Source organism: Oncorhynchus mykiss, chromosome 16, assembly GCF_013265735.2.
Source record: "Oncorhynchus mykiss isolate Arlee chromosome 16, USDA_OmykA_1.1, whole genome shotgun sequence".
Lineage (NCBI taxonomy): Eukaryota > Metazoa > Chordata > Actinopteri > Salmoniformes > Salmonidae > Oncorhynchus > Oncorhynchus mykiss.
In genome coordinates this window covers 39221940-39243728 of record NC_048580.1, presented here as the reverse complement: position 1 = coordinate 39243728, position 21789 = coordinate 39221940, and the positions used below count along the sequence as shown (strand labels likewise).

The 21789-nt window shown below is 42.8% G+C and overlaps 2 protein-coding genes across 7 annotated transcripts; both read right to left on the bottom strand.

Annotated features, from left to right (window-relative positions):
• Positions 1-621: 621 nt before the first annotated feature.
• Positions 622-2583, bottom strand: LOC110491933 (probable E3 ubiquitin-protein ligase DTX3). Its single transcript, XM_021565811.2, has 3 exons — positions 2074-2583; positions 1327-1544; positions 622-1083 (listed from the first exon to the last, which is right to left on the bottom strand). Exons 1-3 carry the CDS (start codon positions 2413-2415, stop codon positions 1005-1007), a joined length of 639 nt encoding a protein of 212 aa, XP_021421486.2. The 5' UTR covers positions 2416-2583; the 3' UTR covers positions 622-1004.
• A 250-nt stretch (positions 2584-2833) lies between these two features.
• On the bottom strand, positions 2834-17933 carry LOC110491932 (probable E3 ubiquitin-protein ligase DTX3). 6 transcript variants are annotated; one of them, XM_021565809.2, is made up of 5 exons: positions 17520-17933; positions 14645-15311; positions 12218-12431; positions 7738-7955; positions 2834-5414 (listed from the first exon to the last, which is right to left on the bottom strand). In XM_021565809.2, exons 2-5 carry the CDS (start codon positions 15295-15297, stop codon positions 5339-5341), a joined length of 1161 nt encoding a protein of 386 aa, XP_021421484.2. In that variant the 5' UTR covers positions 15298-15311; positions 17520-17933; the 3' UTR covers positions 2834-5338. The 6 variants fall into 6 exon arrangements, with proteins under 6 accessions (XP_021421484.2, XP_021421485.2, XP_021421483.2 ...); XM_021565810.2 differs by having other exon boundaries at positions 17775-17931; XM_021565808.2 differs by lacking the exon at positions 17520-17933 and adding an exon at positions 17316-17442.
• Between the last annotated feature and the right edge of the window lie 3856 nt (positions 17934-21789).

Below are 21789 nucleotides of genomic sequence, written 5' to 3'. Positions count from 1 at the left end.
CAGTGGAGAATACACATTTTTAAACAAATAAACTGCAACATAGTACTGAGGGTACCCATTTAGAAATTACAGCACTTGGTCCCATATTCATAGCACGCAATGACCTCATCAAGCTTGTGACCACAAATTTGTTGGATGCACTTGCTCTTTGTTTTGGTTGTTTCAGATTATTTTGTGCACAATAGTAAATAATTCACTGTCATTTTGAAGTCACTTTTATTGTAAATAAGAATCAAATATTTTTCTTAACACTTCTAGTTGCACAAATATCACCCCCCCCACCCACCCCAAAAAATATTTTAAAAAATAACTCCCCTGTTATTGTGACGGTGAGAGGATAACATGTCTTGGAGGTATGTTATTTTTGTACGTCTGTAACCAACCTTTTTGGGAACGGTTGGCTACAATCATAACTGCTCAGTGTTGGGGAGTAGTGAACAACATGTCATTCAACTAGTAATGTAACTACATTTTACAGTAGCTTAGTGGTAGTTGAACTGAATTCAAATCTAGGTAGTGTTTTCAGTAGTTAATTACTTTTCTTGCCATGTGGTGGTGTAGCTAACTACTGGAAACCCACACTGTTTTGTTTTGCTAAAAGAAAAGAAAATATGGGCGAAGTAGGCAATACCTTCCTTTTTTAATTTGAAGTTGTGTTTAATAGGCCAAATTACACATTCTGTTAACATTTGACCAGTAAAGTGATCTGTTCTTGCAACTTGTAGTCTATTACATTTCAGATTTAAATTTGATAATTTTTCACAAAGTAGTTTTGATGTAGTGTACTACTTTTTCAAAGTAACTTTAAGGAAACTATATTTTTCTTGAGGGCAGCTAAGCTTCTAGTGTGAATGGGTAGCTTGGTAAGCTATATTTTCAGTGTAGCTTCCCCAACACCGTAACTGCTCTTCTCGTCTTGTGTTTGATTCCTGAGCGTGACAATATGTATAGAATTTGAACTAAGTGTAGTTCTAGTTCTATGGCTTCATGAAGCTCCAGTGGAGTCAGCTCTCCTCTGTCACTCCCTTCAGACGAAGCTCCTCCTGGACCCGAGAGAGGTAGCCCGGGTCTGGATACCCGAAACTAACAAGGAGAAAAGAGAGAAGGCGTAACAGCTTCAGTGTCACATTGATCTGCCATTTCAAAAACATGGCAATGTTCGAACGCTCTCGAATGTCAATAACACTGTTGCAACACCGTCAATCACTGATATGGGTCTTCATTAGACTTAGGGATAGAAATGTCACAATGGAACTTCAGGAGCATTCAAACCGTATGAGTATTCTGATTCTATTTCCTCAGACTAGGATAGATAGGCCTACTTACAACTGTGGTCCTCCACTAATGTTGGTCTTGTGGTGTATGTCGTTCCATGTGATGGAGTTGTTGAGGCCGGTAGTGGCTGATGTCCCGATCGTGAAGATGAGCCTCCTGTGAAAGGCTGTCTGGAGCAGCCTCAGTACCTTCTCTCCTTCCTCACAGGCTGGCAGAAAGGCTGTCCTGGATGTGCTGCAGTACTTCTCACCCGGGTTCAGATGCTCAGGCTGGAGGGATGTGGCGAGAAAGAGGAATATCAATCAATCAACTGTGTCTATGAAACCATTTTCCACAGTAGCAAGGAAAAACTCCCAAGAAGGAAGAGACATCAAGAGGAACCAGACTCAAAACCGGAGATGGGTCTTCTCCTCTGGCTGTAGGCCTAATCATGTTATTTCAAATAACTGACTGGTGGTGGTAAGATGAATCCTACTACTTATAATTAGGGCCCCATGGAGGATCACACTCCACCTTAGGTGATAAAGAAGTCAGCAGCTAATCTGTCTGGCATGACATCACCAGCAAGACTGTAATACCATGGAGGGGCAGTACCAAAGCAATACATCGACTTTTCATATAAGGGCTTTCAAGAACAACATTAAGATGAATCTCTAACTAATCACCGACTATACGCATGGCCCTTCCATCTTCAAGTCAATTGTGGCACAATGTCTATTGACACTTTCAATTCTGCGATACAATATAAGGCCCATCTGCGTCACATATAAAGTAAACATAGGCTACAATAAATCTCACCCCTTGTACTCCGGCTGGAAAGTGATAATCAATCGTGATATGTCCATTCCCCTCCTCATAGCCAGGTAAACACTGCCAGTTGCGTCTCACTGTCATGATCCCGTTCCGGGGCTGCGTTCCTTCGTAGGTCCCGTGAAAACTATTACATACCGGACATGCGGGTTTAATTTTGAAAAACGAGTCAATACAACTTGAACAGAATGAGTGAGAACATTTTAAAGTTATCTTTTCCTGAAAACTATCCATGCATATTATGCAATGGTCCTCCTCGTCGCCGCCGAGTCGCTGCTCTGTTGCAGAAGTACATCTGTCGCCTATGTTGGAGAATCTAGATGATGTCATTATAGATTAAGCGTTTGAGGACATTTTGTACATAGCTAATTTGAGGCAGAAACAGGAAAACGCAAAGTCATCTGACCAACTCGTCTGAGCTGAACTATGATTTTCAGGAAGAGGACTATGTCGACAGAAAGAGGACTAAAGCCTCCCACATCTAGTCATTACCATACGTCACCCGTTGCTAATGTTCGACAGAAGGTACAATGTAAGTGTAAAGGCTACAGTAACGTCCCACTTCAATAGTTTGCACTGCGTGAACCAAGGAATAGGATATCTTCCTGAGGGTTGAGTTGTGTTACAACCATAAATAAAATAGTCTTGCTATAATATTGCAATATGGAGTGAAAAACATGTGATCATAAATGTCAGATTTGTACTGAGGCTATTTACATAATATGAAATCAATAATTAACACCACCACCATAAACAGAACATAACCTTTTTTATTCAAGTATTAAAATGTAAACCACATAATTGTTTAACATCAACAGACAAACACAAATGAACACAATTAGAAAAGCAAATCTTTAACTTTTCACAATCAATTGGCAACACAATCCTTTTCAGTATTCATTCCCCTGCCTGTACCCCAACCCCCAGTTCACTTACATAGTTTACTGCATAGAAATATTTGCGTGGTAGCTTGATTTGAACTACTATTCCTGTCTCGCAAAGATATTCAAGTTGGTCCCTAAACAATAAAAATACGAAGAGATGGGGGAAAAGGCCAAGTCACAAATGGCACCCTATGTAGTGCACTACTTTTGCTATCATAAATAGGGTGCCATTTGGGTCGTAGCAAGGGATATTTAATGTATGGGCCAAGTAAATTCTTTCACATCATCCGAATGCAGACAGATAAGAGGTTAACACCGACTGGACTATATGCATATTCTTCTCATCAAAAGGTGTTTCATTTATAAATCACTCACACACAGCTTGATCATATAAGTGAGGCTACATTTTTGGACTACTTCGACTGTTTATAACAGAGGTTCCATCAAATACACATCCGTTTCTATATTCTCAAACTGTAGAAAGGCAGACAAAGCACAAACATAATTCCTGCTGTGGCTGACCCTCCAAATAACAATTTGATACAGTCTACTAAAGAATTGCTTATCATTCATTAGTATCAACATGCTACATTTTCTTCAAAACTTGAATAGAAGGCACGCTAACAATGAGAAATGTATCAAAACAAGGTAATTAAATAAATCACTGACAATACACCTATAAGGGACTGCAGTATTCTCCTTAACATTTTCATATTACAGGTACTTATTGTTAATCCTAGATTATCTCTTAAGACAAACTTTAATTACAGCAGATAGATACCTCTTTATTTATGAGACAATCAAACATCTGGTCAGACAGGGCTGGCGTCCAAAATGGCACCCTATTCCCGACACAGTACACTACTTTTAACCAGTCCTATGGGTCCTATATAGTGCACCACTTTCGACCAGAGCCCTATTGGCTCCTATCAGCACTCGTGCACTATATTGGGAATAGAGTGCCATTTCAGATACATAGTTAATTATTTCAGAGCCCTTTTCTGTCTTTGATTTGGTTTAAGTGGTTCAACATCTTGCCCTTCTCATTTGACATCATCGTGTAAATCTGGTCATTAGGAAACGAGGACCAATGACTGACTGGACATCAAACTGAACTGAACTCAAAGCAGTTCAAAACCTGGTTCCGTATTCATAAAAAGAGTCTCAAGAGTACGAGTGCTGATCTAGGATCAGGGTCCCTCATTTATTCATTATGATTTAAAAAAAGGCCACACCGATCCTAGACCAGCACAAATAGAAAACCTTCCTATGTGAAGAAATCAAAGGAGAGGAAGATCAAAAGGGAAATGAAGGGCTCAAAGCAAATTGACATCAACTTCTAGCTTACCAGGCTATTAGCTTCAGGGCTGTTAACGACTAACACCTCCCCGATTTGCTCAGAGCACTATTCCATAGACTAGTCTTCCCTGAAAAGGTAGCAGAGAACAATGCTCATTCTAGTGATATGCAGAGAACAACCAGCCCTCCACTGAACGACTGACCGACTTCCTTGGTCAAAGTGCCTGTGAGTGCTTTAGATTGCAACATCTTTTAGAGAAATTAAATTATTTAGTTTGAAGCTTTCTATTAAAGCAGACAGTGCTATTCTGCCTGCCACCTATCTCAGATATGGTATTTGTACAAACTGTAAGTAACAGGTTATCACGGAAAATTATTAAAGAAAAAGATAATTATTCTACGAACGTACTGGAAAAACCACCAATAATGTGCGCTTGCAACTGGTAAATAGAGAACGTGTCCCCCAGCATGGAAATAAAGATATCAGGCAAAATAGACTTCTCTTTTACTTAGATTTCAAAATAATATTTAAGTACTTATTACTTATCAACTTATTAAATCCCTATATTATAACTGCTCGGATGAGTTCAGCAAAAAAAAATTCCTGCTATTGTCAACACCAGGTGAAAGGTAGATAGATGATTGTGTCACACAGAAAATCACATTGCTCTCACTTATGTTTTCTTCCACACAAAGTGCTGCTGGATTGATCAGAAGATAGATACCTAACACAGGAACACAAGGGTGAAACCTAAATTCCACTTAAGACAAATTTTCACTTCCACTTAAGTTAAATGGTCTCCCATTGACATCAATGCATGATTAAATGAAAATTCAATTTAAATGGAAGTTAGGATTTTCCACATAAAAGAGGTCTTGGAGTGATACGAGAGTCTTGCGGTCCTGTTTCTGCTGTGGGGCTAAAAGCCCTGTCCCCTGTCGAATTCATCCACAGCCCTGCTGGGTCTAGGTCCAGGAGCCTGCAGCCTAGCAACCACCAGCAGCAGGACAGCTAGAGGTTCCTAGAATTCCTAGTGTTCCTAGAATGGAACATTCTGGAATCTGGACGGTCAGTCCGCAGTGATGCCTTTCTCTCTGAGTTCCTCAGTCACTCTCACCAGGTAAGTGGGGTCTGGGTAGCCAAAGCTGTCAGGGGAGATTAAATAAAAACACCATTAGAATGTCATTGAGAGTTGTCATCGCAGGAACAGCTAGAGTGCCTTCTAGGAGCAAATGGCCGACAGAAATCATAATTGAACCTCTCACCACATGCTCAAAACATTGATAGCTTTCTTGTTTGGTCACATCTCATAAGACTAAAGCCATGTGATTCTATGTAACTTGTGAGTGATCGAGTGAAAGAAAGAGTTAGAGATACAGTGGGGCAAAAAAGTATTTAGTCAGCCACCAATTGTGCAAGTTCTACCACTTAAAAAGATGAGACCTGTATTTTTCATCATAGGTACACTTCAACTATGACAGACAAAATGAGGAAAAAAAATCCAGAAAATTACATTGTAGGATTTTTAATGAATATATTTGCAAATTATGGTGGAAAATAAGTATTTGGTCACCTACAAACAAGCAAGATTTCTGGCTCTCACAGACCTGTAACAACTTCTTTAAGAGGCTCCTCTGTCCTCCACTCGTTACCTGTATTAATGGCACCTGTTTGAACTTGTTATCAGTATAAAAAAAGACACCTGTCCACAACCTCAAACAGTCACACTCCAAACTCCACTATGGCCAAGACCAAAGAGCTGTCAAAGGACACCAGAAACAAAATTGTAGACCTGCACCAGGCTGGGAAGACTGAATCTGCAACAGGTAAGCAGCTTGGTTTGAAAAACAAACTGTGGGAGCAATTATTAGGAAATGGAAGACATACAAGACCACTGATAATCTCCCTCGATCTGGGGCACCACGCAAGATCTCACCCCGTGGGGTCAAAAATGATCACAAGAATGGTGAGCAAAAATCCCAGAACCACACAGGGGTACCTAGTGAATGACCTGCAGAGAGCTGGGACCAAAGTAACAAAGCCTACCATCAGTAACACACTACGCCGCCAGGGACTCAAATCCTGCAGTGCCAGACGTGTCCCCCTGCTTAAGCCAGTACATGTCCAGGCCCGTCTGAAGTTTGCTAGAGAGCATTTGGATGATCCAGAAGAAGATTGGGAGAATGTCATATGGTCAGATGAAACAAAAATATAACATTTTGGTAAAAACTCAACTCGTCGTGTTTGGAGGACAAAGAATGCTGAGTTGCATCCAAAGAACACCATACCTACTGTGAAGCATGGGGGTGGAAACATCATGCTTTGGGACCAGGACGACTGATCCGTGTAAAGGAAAGAATGAATGGGGCCATGTATCGTGAGATTTTGAGTGAAAACCTCCTTCCATCAGCAAGGGCATTGAAGATGAAACGTGGCTGGGTCTTTCAGCATGACAATGATCCCAAACACACCGCCCGGGCAACGAAGGAGTGGCTTCGTAAGAAGCATTTCAAGGTCCTGGAGTGGCCTAGCCAGTCATAGAAAATCTTTGGAGGGAGTTGAAAGTCCGTGTTGCCCAGCAACTGCCCCAAAACATCAGTGCTCTAGAGGAGATCTGCATGGAGGAATGGGCCAAAATACCAGCAACAGTGTGAGAAAACCTTGTGAAGACTTACAGAAAACGTTTGACCTCTGTCATCGCCAACAAAGGGTATATAACAAAGTATTGAGATAAACGTTTGTTATTGACCAAATACGTAATTTCCACCATAATTTGCAAATTATGGGGGATTTTTACCCCTTTTTCTCCCCAATTTTGTGGTATCCAATTGTTGTAGTAGCTACTATCTTGTCTCATTGCTACAACTCCCGTACGGGCTCGGGAGAGACGAAGGCTGAATGTCATGCGTCCTCCGATACACAACCCAACCAGCCGTACTGCTTCTTAACACAGCGCGCATCCAACCCGGAAGCCAGCCGCACCAATGTGTCGGAGGCTACACCGTGCACCTGGCAACCTTGGCTAGCGAGCACTGCGCCCGGTCCACCACAGGAGTCGCTGGTGCGCGATGAGACAAGGAGATCCCTACCGACCAATCCCTCCCTAACCCGGACGACGCTAGGCCAATTGTGCGTCGCCCCACGGACCTCCTGGTCGCGGCCGGTTACGACAGAGCCTGGGCGCGAACCCAGGGACTCTGATGGCACAGCTGGCGCTGCAGTACAGCGCCCTTAACCACTGCGCCACCCGGGAGGCCCTGGCCTCATCTTTTTATGTGGGAGAACTTGCACAATTGGTGGCTGACTAAATACTTTTTTGCCCCAACGTATACATTCAGTTATCACTAGATAATGTTTGAAATTTGTAAAAATAAAAAATAAATTTTTTAAAAGCTACTGTCACATCGCACATCTTAGAAACACACTAAAATCTCCATTAGCCTTCAGTAAAGACAGGCGTTTCCATACCAGCGTGGTCCGCCCCATATGGAGGTTTTGTGGTGGATGTCATTCCAGGTAATGACGTTATGCATTCCCGTAGTCATGGAGGTCCCTATAGTGAAGATGAGGCGCTGCTCAAAGGCCCGGCGGAGCAGGCCCAGGACCCGGTTCCCCTCTGGGCTGTCTGGGAGGTAAGCCACGCGGTCCGTACCCGGGTAGCTTACACCAGGGTTAGGGTGCTCCGGCTGCATGACCCAGGCATAATTCAAAGGAAAGTTTGAAAAGAACAGGAACAAAAATGAGATTTTTTATTTATATATATATATATATATACACACACACACTCTCTCTATTATATATATACAGTGCCTTGCGAAAGTATTCGGCCCCCTTGAACTTTGCGACCTTTTGCCACATTTCAGGCTTCAAACAAAGATATAAAACTGTATTTTTTTGTGAAGAATCAACAACAAGTGGGACACAATCATGAAGTGGAACGACATTTATTGGATATTTCAAACTTTTTTAACAAATCAAAAACTGAAAAATTAGGCGTGCAAAATTATTCAGCACCTTTACTTTCAGTGCAGCAAACTCTCTCCAGAAGTTCAGTGAGGATCTCTGAATGATCCAATGTTGACCTAAATGACTAATGATGATAAATACAATCCACCTGTGTGTAATCAAGTCTCCGTATAAATGCACCTGCACTGTGATAGTCTCAGAGGTCTGTTAAAAGCGCAGAGAGCATCATGAAGAACAAGGAACACACCAGGCAGGTCCAAGATACTGTTGTGAAGAAGTTTAAAGCCGGATTTGGATACAAAAAGATTTCCCAAGCTTTAAACATCCCAAGGAGCACTGTGCAAGCGATAATATTGAAATGGAAGGAGTATCAGACCACTGCAAATCTACCAAGACCTGGCCGTCCCTCTAAACTTTCAGCTCATACAAGGAGAAGACTGATCAGAGATGCAGCCAAGAGGCCCATGATCACTCTGGATGAACTGCAGAGATCTACAGCTGAGGTGGGAGACTCTGTCCATAGGACAACAATCAGTCGTATATTGCACAAATCTGGCCTTTATGGAAGAGTGGCAAGAAGAAAGCCATTTCTTAAAGATATCCATAAAAAGTGTCGTTTAAAGTTTGCCACAAGCCACCTGGGAGACACACCAAACATGTGGAATAAGGTGCTCTGGTCAGATGATACCAAAATTGAACTTTTTGGCAACAATGCAAAACGTTATGTTTGGCGTAAAAGCAACACAGCTGAACACACCATCCCCACTGTCAAACATGGTGGTGGCAGCATCATGGTTTGGGCCTGCTTTTCTTCAGCAAGGACATGGAAGATGGTTAAAATTGATGGGAAGATGGATGGAGCCAAATACAGGACCATTCTGGAAGAAAACCTGATGGAGTCTGCAAAAGACCTGAGACTGGGACGGAGATTTGTCTTCCAACAAGACAATGATCCAAAACATAAAGCAAAATCTACAATGGAATGGTTCAAAAATAAACATATCCAGGTGTTAGAATGGCCAAGTCAAAGTCCAGACCTGAATCCAATCGAGAATCTGTGGAAAGAACTGAAAACTGCTGTTCACAAATGCTCTCCATCCAACCTCACTGAGCTCGAGCTGTTTTGCAAGGAGGAATGGGAAAAAAATTCAGTCTCTCGATGTGCAAAACTGATAGACATACCCCAAGCGACTTACAGCTGTAATCGCAGCAAAAGGTGGCTGAATAATTTTGCACGCCCAATTTTTCAGTTTTTGATTTGTTAAAAAAAAGTTTGAAATATCCAATAAATGTCGTTCCACTTCATGATTGTGTCCCACTTGTTGTTGATTCTTCACAAAAAAATACAGTTTTATATCTTTATGTTTGAAGCCAGAAATGTGGCAAAAGGTCGCAAAGTTCAAGGGGGCCGAATACTTTCGCAAGGCACTGTATATATATACACACACACTGCTCAAAAAAATAAAGGGAACAATGTAACTCCGAGTCAATCACACTTCTGTGAAATCAAACTGTCCACTTAGGAAGCAACACTGACAATAAATTTCACAGGCTGTTGTGCAAATGGAATAGGCAACAGGTGGAAATTATAGGCAATTAGCAAGACACCCCCAATAAAGGAGTGGTTCTGCAGGTGGTGACCACAGACCACTTCTCAGTTCCTATGCTTCCTGGCTGATGTTTTGGTCACTTTTGAATGCCGGCGGTGCTTTCACTCTAGTGGTAGCATGAGACGGAGTCTACAACCCACACAAGTGGCTCAGGTAGTGCAGCTCATCCAGGATGACACATCAATGCGAGGTGTGGCAAGAAGATTTGCTGTGTCTGTCAGCGTAGTGTCCAGAGCATGGAGGCGCTACCAGGAGACAGGCCAGTACATCAGGAGACGTGGAGGAGGCCGTAGGAGGGCAACAACCCAGCAGCAGGACCACTACCTCCACCTTTGTGCAAGGAGGAGCACTGCCAGAGTCCGGCAAAATGACCTCCAGCAGGCCACAAATGTGCATGTGTCTGCTCAAACGGTCAGAAACAGACTCCATGAAGGTGGTATGAGGGCCCGACGTCCACAGGTGGGGGTTGTGCTTACAGCCCAACACCGTGCAGGACGTTTGGCATTTGCCAGAGAACACCAAGATTGGCAAATTCTCCACTGGCGCCCTGTGCTCTTCACAGATGAAAGCAGGTTCACTGAGCACGTGACAGACGTGACAGTCTGGAGACGCCGTGGAGAACGTTCTGCTGCCTGCAACATCCTCCAGCATGACCGGTTTGGCGGTGGGTCAGTCATGGTGTGGGGTGGCATTTCTTTGGGGGGCCGCACAGGCCTCCATGTGCTCGCCAGAGGTAGCCTGACTGCCATTAGGTACCGAGATGAGATCCTCAGACCCCTTGTGAGACCATATGCTGGTGCGGTTGGCCCTGGGTTCCTCCTAATGCAAGGCAATGCTAGACCTCATGTGGCTGGAGTGTGTCAGCAGTTCCTGCAAGAGGAAGGCATTGATGCTATAGACTGGCCCGCCCGTTCCCCAGACCTGAATGCAATTGAGCACATCTGGGACATAATTTCTTGCTCCATCCACCAACGCCACGTTGCACCAGACTGTCCAGGAGTTGGCGGATGCTTTAGTCCAGGTCTGGGAGGAGATCCCTCAGGAGACCATCCGCCACCTCATTAGGAGCATGCCCAGGCGTTGTAGGGAGGTCATACAGGCACATGGAGGCCACACACACTACTGAGCCTCATTTTGACTTGTTTTAAGGACATTATATCAAAGTTGGATCAGCCTGTAGTGTGGTTTTCCACTTTAATTTTGAGTGTGACTCCAAATCCAGACCTCCATGGGTTGATAAATTTGATTTCCATTGATAATTTGTGTGATTTTGTTGTCAGCACATTCAACTATGAAAAGAAAAAAGCAGTTAATAAGAATATTTCATTCATTCAGATCTAGGATGTGTTATTTTAGTGTTCCCTTTATTTTTTTGAGCACACACACACACAATAACCACAAAAATGGTGTTAAGTGGTATAGAAATTCAATAACATTACTTCAAGCATGACATGTTTTCTTTGAAATATCCAAGCTTTTTGTTAAGACAAACATATGGGTAAGATACTAATTGAGTGCCCAGTTATGAAATATATGCTATTCCTGGATTTTCATATAGCCCCAGGAAAACTACCAAAGTGTATGAATTTTCTTAAGCGCAAGGAGACCTGTACAAAAGTGTATGTAAAACTTCTGACCCACTTGTGATACAGTGAATTATTTAATTTTTTTTACCCCTTTTTCTCCCCAATTTCGTGGTATCCAATTGTTGTAGTAGCTACTATCTTGTCTCATCGCTACAACTCCCGTACGGGCTCGGGAGAGACGAAGGTTGAAAGTCATGCGTCCTCCGACCCAACCAAGCCGCACTGCTTCTTAACACAGCACGCATCCAACCCGGAAGCCAGCCGCACCAATGCGCCGGAGGAAACACTGTGCACCTGGCCACCTTGGTTAGTGCACACTGCGCCCAGCCCGCCACAGGAGTCGCTGGTGCGCGATGAGACAAGGACACCCCTACCGACCAAGCCCTCCCTAACCCGGGCGATGCTAGGCCAATTGTGCGTCGCCCCACGGACCTCCCGGTCACGGCCGGTTACGACAGAGCCTGGGCGCGAACCCAGGGACTCTGATGGCACAGCTGCCGCTGCAGTACAGCGCCCTTAACCACTGCGCCACCCGGGAGGCGATACAGTGAATTATAAGTGAAATAATCTGTCTATAAACAATTGTTGGAAAAATTACTTGTATCATGCACAAAGTAGATGTCCTAACCGACTTCCCAAAACTATAATTTGTTAACAAGAAATGTGTGGCGTGGTAGAAAAACTAGTTTTAATGACTCCAACCTAAGTGTATGTAAACTTCAGACTTCAACTGTTCCTCCTTGTGGTTTTTCTCATGAACGTGTTTCTTTTGTCATATATACTCACCGCCTGTAGACCAGGTGTGAAGCTATAGATGATGCAGATACACCCGTAGCCCTCGTGTCCCGCCAACTCCAGATCTGGGTCCCTCTCCACCATCATAGTCCCGGAAGCCGGCTGATTCCCTATGAGCTGGCCGTACACCAGACGACACACCGGACATGCTCTCTTCACCTTGAAGGCCTGGTCCAGACATGACCGGCAGAATGTGTGGCCACACCTTGGGAGGGAGTGAGAGAGAATGGTTTTACTTTCAATTTTGAAAACAATACATACACTGCATGGCCTAGAGTATGTGGACACCTGCTCGTCAAACATGGGCATTAATATTATGTTGGTCCCCACTTTGCTGCTAACAGCCTCCACTCTTCTGGGAAGGATTTTCACTACATGTTCAAACATTGCTACATGGACTCGCTTCCATTCAGCCACAAGAGCATTAGTGAGATCAGGTGATTAGGCCTGACTCGCAGTCGGCGTTCCAATTCATCCCAAAGGTGTTTGATGGTGTTGAGGTCAGGGCTCTGTGCAGGCCAGTCAAGTTCTTCCACACTGATCCACAAACCATTTCTGTATGGACCTTGCTTTGTGCACGGGGGCATCGTCACACTGAAACTGGAAAGGGCCTTCCCCAAACTGTTACCACAAAGTTGGAAGCATAGAAATGTCTAGAATGTCATTGTATGATGTAGCGTTAAGATTTCCCTTCACTGGAACTAGGGGACCTAGCCCGAACCATGAAAAACAGCTTCAGACCATTATTCCTCCTATGCCAAACTTTACTGTTGGCACTATCGATTTGGGCAGGTAGCGTTTTCCTGGCATCCGCCAAACCCAGATTCGTACGTCGGACTGCCAGAAGTGAAGCATGATTCATCACGCCAGAGAACACATTTCCACTGCACGGTCTCCATGTACACTCGCAGGGCCCTACACACAAGGCACACTGATACTCCAAACCACATACAAACAATCCATTTGCTTACACGCATAATATGCACATACATTTATACTGACTCTACACACACAGTCATATGTGCTGCAGCTTCTCTGTTTATCATATATCCTGATGCCTAGTTACCTTACCCCTTTACATATCTATCTCTATCAATGCAGTATGCCTGCACATTGTAAATATGGTACTGGAACTGACCCTATATTCTCCGATGCTTAGTTATTTTATACATTTTAATTTTTAATCTTTATTTAACTGGACTAGTCAGTCTTAGGGATAGGAGTCCCGTCAACGGGACAGTTATAAATCATGCAGCGCCGTGTGTCACGATCGCAGATTTGAGAAAAACAACAAATGTCGGTACATAGAAGTGTCTAACATCGGCTGAAAGCTTAAAATCTTGATAATATAACTGCACTGTCCAATTTACAGTAGCTATTACTGCAAAATAAATGCCATGCTATTGTTAGAGAGCTCCTAACAATAAAATACTTTTTTCACCGCGATAGGTTTGATAAATTCACCTCTGAAGGTGAAACGTGTAAATACTTGCTCTGATTTATCATCTAAAAGGGTCCCAGAGAGAACATAGTGTTGTTATTTTAGATAACTTGGACAGAAATTATAAGAACATGGAGAGTTATGAAAACTAGGTGTATTACAAATGTTGAACTTATAATATGGCTACTAATACTAGAAAAACTAAATCAATGTCCAAGTATAAAGATTTTACGATATGCTTGCAGAAAAATCTAATGTGAATGTAAATGTCTCCTTCACGATTTGCCCAAATGTACCTGGGTGACTTCACACTAAATGTCATGTAGTTCTCATACTACAAGTTATCCATCTGAAACTATGCACATACACTGTTGCCATCTTGTGGACACCATCGGAATTACAACCAGAGTGATGGCTAGATTTGGAACCTTTCTGTTGCATTTCAAAGATGGTGGTAGAAGAAAAAAAAAGGTTGTTTTTTTCTTTGTATTTTCTTCTACCAGATCTATTGTGTTCTATTCTCCTACATTCAATTCACATTTCCACAAACTTCAAAGTGTTTCCTTTTAAATTGTACCAAGAATATGCATATCCTTGCTACAGGCAGTTAGATTTGGGCATGTCATTTTAGGTGAAAATTGAAAAAAAGGGGGATATCCCTAAGAAGTATGAACAAATTATTATTTACAATGACGGCCTACCCTGGCCAAACCCGGACGACACTGGGCCAATTGTGGGCCACCCTATGGGACTCCCAATCACGGCCGGATGTGATGCAGCCTGGATTCAAACCAGGTACTGCAGTGCCTGCACTGAGATGCAGTGTCTTAGACCACTGTGCCACTCGGGAGCCCTACCCTGTTATTTTTAGAATGACATTGTTATTGATTACTACATTGTTGTGGTTAGAGCTTGCAAGAAAGGCATTTCACTGTACCTGTGCACATGACATTAAAACATTAAATATGTAGCTATACCTCTCCAGCGTGGTCCTCTCCACCATGTCTCCCATGCAGATGGAACATGAGGTGTGGTCGTCTGCTTCACTCTGGGAGTGGCTATGAGAAGATGCCATCATACTGCAGTTGACTTCCATGTTGTCCTGCTTCCTCTGTCCTGATGCATCGTGAGACATGCAGTTCATGGAATTCATGGAGTTGGAGAGGACCACACAGGCCTCATCCTCCGCAGGCTTCCTACACCTCTGTTGCTGCCTCTGAGAGCGTCTGGGCTGGGGAGGCTGAGGTGTTAGCAGGCTCCCCTCTCCATCCCCCTCCAGGACCCTCACCCCAACACAGGGCAGCACAGACCTCTTCCACTTAGGACCCCCCTCCTGTTTGCTCATCTCTTTCCGGGCACAGCGGCATAAGTCTATGAAAGACTTGCGTGTCTCATTGGAGATGGGTCCCCCCTCCATCATCCCTGGTCCTCCCCCAGGACGGGAGCCCTCTACGGGGCGTAGCCGCACTGCGCAGCAGCCTCCCCGCTCCCCTCTGCGGATAATGCCTGCGCTGAGGCCCTGCTTGTCCTGGAAGTCTATGAGCCAGGGCCGGCCGGCGGCGGCCAAGTAGTCCCACACCGCTTGGGACACCAGAACCTCATCGCTACCCTGCCCCGCGCGCACACTCATTTCAACAGATGAAACTGCATAGGGAAACACAAGAGAGAAACCATTAGACACCAGTAGTGGTCGGTGACGTTTAAGATGAGGGAGGAAGATTATTATTTTTTTATTATGAGCATGGCCTTATTTCTACTATAGCATATTGGATGACTGTTATCCATTCATCCTGCTCAATAAAACATTGATAGGTTTAAGCTACTACATGATACTCAAATTTTCCCTATGACCATCATGAGGCTGCTACAACCTAGCCTATGAATAAATGTTTACAACGTAGGTGCACAGGTTGAGAGAACATTATGAGTAATCAAGGTAACAGACCGACACATTCAATACCGCCTTGCAGACTCTTGCCTGCATCTAGCTGATCTAGGGCGTAATCATTAGTCCAACAGTTGCAAACGAGAGTTTCTATTGAACAAATTCAGGTATGTTTATCCAAGTTTCATTTGCTTCCGTTTAAGAAACGGATTTCAACAGAATTGGCAGAATGAACACACCCCTGAACATGAAAACAGTTCACTTTCATAGCATCCACATACAAACATGATAATTTTGCTCATATAATTCTCTCTCGCATCAAAGCTCTCTCCTCCTCTCACCTTTTCCCTTCACTTGTGGACTTCATAGCACAACACATCAACTGCCTGTGTCCAGGCAAAAAAAACTTTCCAAGCCAAACCTTCATAACATAACCGCTACACACAGCCTACATAGTTGTCAACATTGTAGCTAATATCATAATCAACATAGCTACTAGAACTAACGTGTTAGTAAACCTGCTACAATCATGCAGTAGAGTACAGTCAGCAAGCAGTTTAGCAGTTACACTGCCAGGCAGGCCCCGGTGGCAATAAATTAATAAAACCAAAAGCTTACCTTGACTTGGAAGAGTTCCAATGTTGTATAGCCATACCCAGCTAGCTAACATAGCATCCCTCTCTGTTTGAGTAGGCTAAACTATCTAGCTGCATTCGCTAGCTAAGAGAAAGTGAAAAATAAATACAACAAAATACAGTTCTCTCCATGTCGTTCATTTTTAAAGAAATTAATTTGTTCAAACTGTAAAACTATTGTCTTTCATTCTCTTTGAGTCACATTTTATGCACTGCAATGCTAGCTAGCTGTAGCTTATGCTTTTAGAACTACATTTAAACTCTGATCCTTTGACTGAGTAGACAACATACAGCCACCTCATAATCAATAGTGGCTTGTGTTTAAGGCAAGCCACTTGTGAAACAAAAACATGTCAAGTGAAATAGGCAACATCAGGCAACATCCTTAATAGGCAACGTCAGAATTAAATGAACATAATTAGGGAGTTTGGCTAATCCCATATTCTGAAATGACTCATTTCAGTTCATAAAACTTTAAATGAACACAATGTAATTGACTCCTTCCTTAATCTGAACCATAACAGTGTAACAATGCACTGTTTACTAGCCTACCATGACAATAATGACAAATTAATGAGATGAGAACACCACGACTAGACTACATTTACACAGTTTCCATTCGGTGCTCGAATGGACTGTTACAACAATAACAAAAAGCATGCAGCCAGGTTAAAATGTTGACTTGTGGATGTTCTTTGAACCAAAAACCGATTAAATCACTTATTTCTGCTGGTACATCGTTGCTACTCGGCCTACCGGTATGTTGCGTGAGGCAATGAAAGAAAGGTGTATGTATGCACGGCGACGCAATACAGACAGAACGTTCGAATATCGCTAGTCTTAAACCACTACAAATAACAACTGTGAAACATGTCTGTTTTTGCGAGTGCTACCATTCCGCTTGAGCTCGTATGTTTGGTGTCAGTGGTCGCAGGACAAGTCAAAGCTACAACACGCTGGCTGGCAGTAACGCGGCAGTGCTGAAAAGGACGTATCAGCTGTTCTGAAATGCAGACTGAGTAAACAAAGGAAACTGAGGCTAGCTCAACCCGATCTTCTATCAACATGTTTGGTTGTGTGCAACGTTTGACCGTCATATGAAACAATTATAAATATTTAGACAGTTACCTTGTGATCCCATTTATTCCCTTCAATCGAGAAAATATCCCCGTTGAACATGAAGAGAAAAACTGAAGTAGTACAAAACGTGACACTTCAGATTACTAGACAAATTGCGCAGCTAGGAACCCGATGAATCTGTTCAAATTCCAAAGTGGAACGTCCATAATTATTTTACTAAATGAGAATGCGGTGTGGGGTGAACCGTCTCACCTTTTGCCGTAGCTGTCGGATGGGGTTTAGATTACGGAACTAGCTAAAACATATATGGACATGGCCTGAAAATCATGTGCTGCAGTGGATATGTTGATAACACGTATTTTGTAGTCAATATATACTTAGTATCCATTTGAATCTATCCGTAACGTAAGCTAACAATTAATCGAGTCCCCATCTCCATACTCGATGTTGTCTTCCTCTTTCCACGTCCTTGAGACACAGCCTAATACAAAATCAACCCCTACTTACATCATACACATTCTGAACTTTCACATAACCACGTTAGCTGTTTCATTATTATGACAACCGCGTACTCAAGAATATACGTATGGACATTGTTTGTACTTTCAAGCCATGTCCAACAGTTTAATGACGAGAGACAACTGAAAGCAGGAAGTTCGTCATAGAACACTCCGTGATTGGTTAAAATTGGTTGGCAAGGAATTGGGGAGACTCAAGCATCTTCATTAGCAATCCATGGCAATCTACAGACAGAACTCTAAAAACAAATATGTACAGCGCATGCATTACCTTAGTGAAACGACCTATTTAACCTTGTTCCCAACATTTTCCCTAACATGCCACTATGCAAATGTAATGCCATTAGGAACCCTAACATGTAATCCATATTGCTTATATCTATAATAAAATTAACAGACATTTACCTCTATTCCTCAGCCCCAATATCTATATACCTCAGCCCACATACCCACATACCCACACACCTAAACCCCATTACCCACACACCTCAAATCCTTTACTCAAACCCCCATGTCCTAACCCTAACACCCATATGCCAATAGCCTAATATTGATACAATCAAGTACCGATACACCCATGTCTTAGCCCTAAATGCCCTATTTGTTACTCATAGACCCAGTTCCTTCGCCAATACATCTCATATCTGTTACTTGCCTATCCCAGCCCTGTTACCCACTTTCCTTAGGCCTGCATTCCCCAAATCACCAACAGTAACCTATATCCAGCTATTCACTAGACACCCCAACGCTGCTATTTGCATATATTAGTCCTGTGATCTCGGACATGTATACACTCATAATTTCATAGATAATTTCTGAGTACAGTGGTATAATAGAACATATGCCCCAGCCCCATTGGTTGATACTTCCTACTTTAGTTTTTACTTGTAAGCAGAAATCAGGAGGATAGAATTATGATCAGATTTGGTCAAATGGAGGGCAGGGGAGTGCTTTGTATGCATCTCTGTGAGTGGAGTAAAGGTGGTCTAGAGTTTTATTTCCCTCTGGTTGGACATGTGACATGCTGGTAGAAATTATGTAAAAGGAATTTGACGTTTGCCTGCATTAAAGTCCCAGGGCCACTAGGAGCGCCGCTTCTGGATGAGCATTTTCTTGTTTGCTTATGCCTGGCCTTATACAGCTGGTTGAGTCCGGTCTTGGCTGGCAGTGGGAGTTTACTCGCTCGCCTACAAATTTTTCTTCACACAAATGACAGAGATTTGGGCCTGTTCCCGAAAAAGCAATATGTTCTTCGGGACGACTCATCGGACCCGTTAAAGGAAAAATCTTCTTCCTGTTCGAGGTCAGTAATCCAGCGGTTCTTCTCGGTCATAAGAAACGGTAGCAGCAACATTATGTACAAAATAAGTTTAAAAAAAAGTTACAAACAACGCAAAAAACTAACAGAATAGCACAGTTGGTTAGGAGCACGTAAAACATATTTTATATATATATATATATACACGCCTGACTAGCATCACCACCCTGGATGGTTCCGACCTTGAATATGTGGACATCTATAAGTACCTAGGTGTCTGGCTAGACTGTAAACTCTCCTTCCAGACTCATATCAAACAGCTCCAATCGAAAATCAAATCTAGAGTCAGCTTTCTATTCCGCAACAAAGCCTCCTTCACTCACGCCGCCAAACGTACCCTAGTAAAACTGACTATCCTACCGATCCTCGACTTCGGCGATGTCATCTACAAAATTGCTTCCAACACTCTACTCAGCAAACTGGATGCAGTTTATCACAGTGCCATCCGTTTTGTCACTAAAGCACCTTATACCACCCACCACTGCGACCTGTATGCTCTAGTCGGCTGGCCCTCGCTACATATTCGTCGCCAGACCCACTGGCTCCAGGTCATCTACAAGTCCATGCTAGGTAAAGCTCCGCCTTATCTCAGTTCACTGGTCACGATGGCAACATCCACCCATAACACGCGCTCCAGCAGGTGTATCTCACTGATCAGCCCTAAAGCCAACACCTCATTTGGCCGCCTTTCGTTCCAGTTCTCTGCTGCCTGTGACTGGAACGAATTGCAAAAATCGCTGAAGTTGGAGACTTTTATCTCCCTCACCAACTTCAAACATCTGCTATCTGAGCAGCTAACCGATCGCTGCAGCTGTACATAGTCTATCGGTAAATAGCCCACCCATTTTTACCTACCTCATCCCCATACTGTTTTTATTTATTTTATTTTATGCTCTTTTGCACACCAATATCTCTACCTGTACATGACCATCTGATCATTTATCACTCCAGTGTTAATCTGCAAAATTGTAATTATTCGCCTACCTCCTCATGCCTTTTGCACACAATGTATATAGACTCTCCTTTTTTCTACTGTATTATTGACTTGTTAATTGTTTACTCCATGTGTAACTCTGTGTTGTCTGTTCACACTGCTAAGCTTTATCTTGGCCAGGTCGCAGTTGCAAATGAGAACTTGTTCTCAACTAGCCTACCTGGTTAAATAAAGGTGAAATAAAAAAATAAAAAAAATAAAAAAACTATGAGCACAGGACTTGGCTTTATTGTACCGCAGCCGAATAGCCTGCCAGCCTACCAAAGCTTGCACAGTGTCCATTACAGTGTAGAAGAACTAGTCTCTAGCCCAAACCGTTCAATAATTACCCATATTATCAGAGCGTCATCTTGTTCTTTCTATTTCTATGGCGGATTTGAGTCCGCAATTTATGGAAAATGCCAAAACATTGGACATAACAATCAATGGGGAAGTCAAATATAGTGGTTTCCGCTATCCAACTATGGCTAAGTTTTCCCCTAAATGCTTATGACAAATCCAGCTCCAGAACCAGCCATAGCCTAGACAGCTGGCTAATCTTTTGTATACGGTGTAGTAAAAAATAAAAAACAGCAACAACAGATAGTATAAAATAGCAAGATAAGGTTAGCATGCTAGCTAGCTACACCTACTGTTGTCAATGCCCCTTTTTGTTGTTTCTCCACTCAACCTGGAAATCACTGCTATGTAATTCTTCAGAGGTGGAACCAAAACAAGCATTTCCACTCTAGGACAGGAATTATGTTGAAATAGGGGTCGGCCTTGCCCTCTGGTGGGGCCCTTTTTAATGGTTGTAATGACTTTCAGATCAGTTTCCTACGGACAATGTGTTTCTTGCACACTATAGGCAATACGTTTCCTATGGACAACAAGTTTTCTATGGAGAATAAAGCAATGATCTTCTCTATCAACACCAGGCCAGGTGATGGGCATAACCAGGGTTAACATCAGGAAGTCCAAGAACATCCTGTTTGTCATCCCCAAGCCAGACGTCTACAACAGCTCCGCCTCCGACGCATACATTTTCTTCGGGGAAGCTGAGGCAAGTGACACTATTTGAACCATTGTGTGGTGTTTATGTTTCTGTTATTCACCCAATGTTCACCCAATGTTATTGGGTTTTTAAAACAAAACAGCCATAACAATTTACGCAAAAATACTTAATACTTAGATGTTTTCTCTGCTAGATCACATTTATAAATAAAAGCACAATTCGTTTTTTGTTGTTGATAAAATGTGATTTTTGTAAACAAATCGGTTTTCATCACTATTGATGTTTATTGCTTTGAACTAAACAAATTGGAAGGAAAAATTTTACATACAGTATTTTATGGAAATTATAAATGTGCCCCATTGAACACAAATTAAGGCCGGACTACACACACAGTTTTACTGTGTGTTGCAAATTTATTTTTTGCACTTAATCTGTGTCTACTGTCCTTCTTGATGCTACCGGCTGCAATCTAGAATGATGAAAACACTTCAGTTCAGGAATTGTACTAACATCTCACTCACTCACATATATAGTTACAGCAGGCCAAGGCAGGAGAGTCAGACACACACACATGCAACAACATCACTCACACTTACTTCCGGTATTGGAGTTGTTGGTTCTGTGGGTCGGGCAGATGGGGCACCAGCATCCTCCTCCAGAATCCTCCTCACGATGGCTGCAGAAGCTGTGGTCCTTGG

Coding starts and splice junctions, on each gene's coding strand:
- LOC110491932 (XM_036946817.1), bottom strand. CDS start 16,222: ATGTTAGCTAGCTGGGTATGGCTATACAACATTGGAACTCTTCCAAGT. Junction 7,956..12,217: donor TCACACCTGGTCTACAGGCG/GTGAGTATATAT, acceptor TGGGTCATGCAG/CCGGAGCACCCTAACCCTGG. Junction 5,415..7,737: donor ATATGGGGCGGACCACGCTG/GTATGGAAACGC, acceptor CTCCCCTGACAG/CTTTGGCTACCCAGACCCCA.
- LOC110491933 (XM_021565811.2), bottom strand. CDS start 2,415: ATGACATCATCTAGATTCTCCAACATAGGCGACAGATGTACTTCTGCA. Junction 1,545..2,073: donor TTCCAGCCGGAGTACAAGGG/GTGAGATTTATT, acceptor ACATCCCTCCAG/CCTGAGCATCTGAACCCGGG. Junction 1,084..1,326: donor ATTAGTGGAGGACCACAGTT/GTAAGTAGGCCT, acceptor TCTCCTTGTTAG/TTTCGGGTATCCAGACCCGG.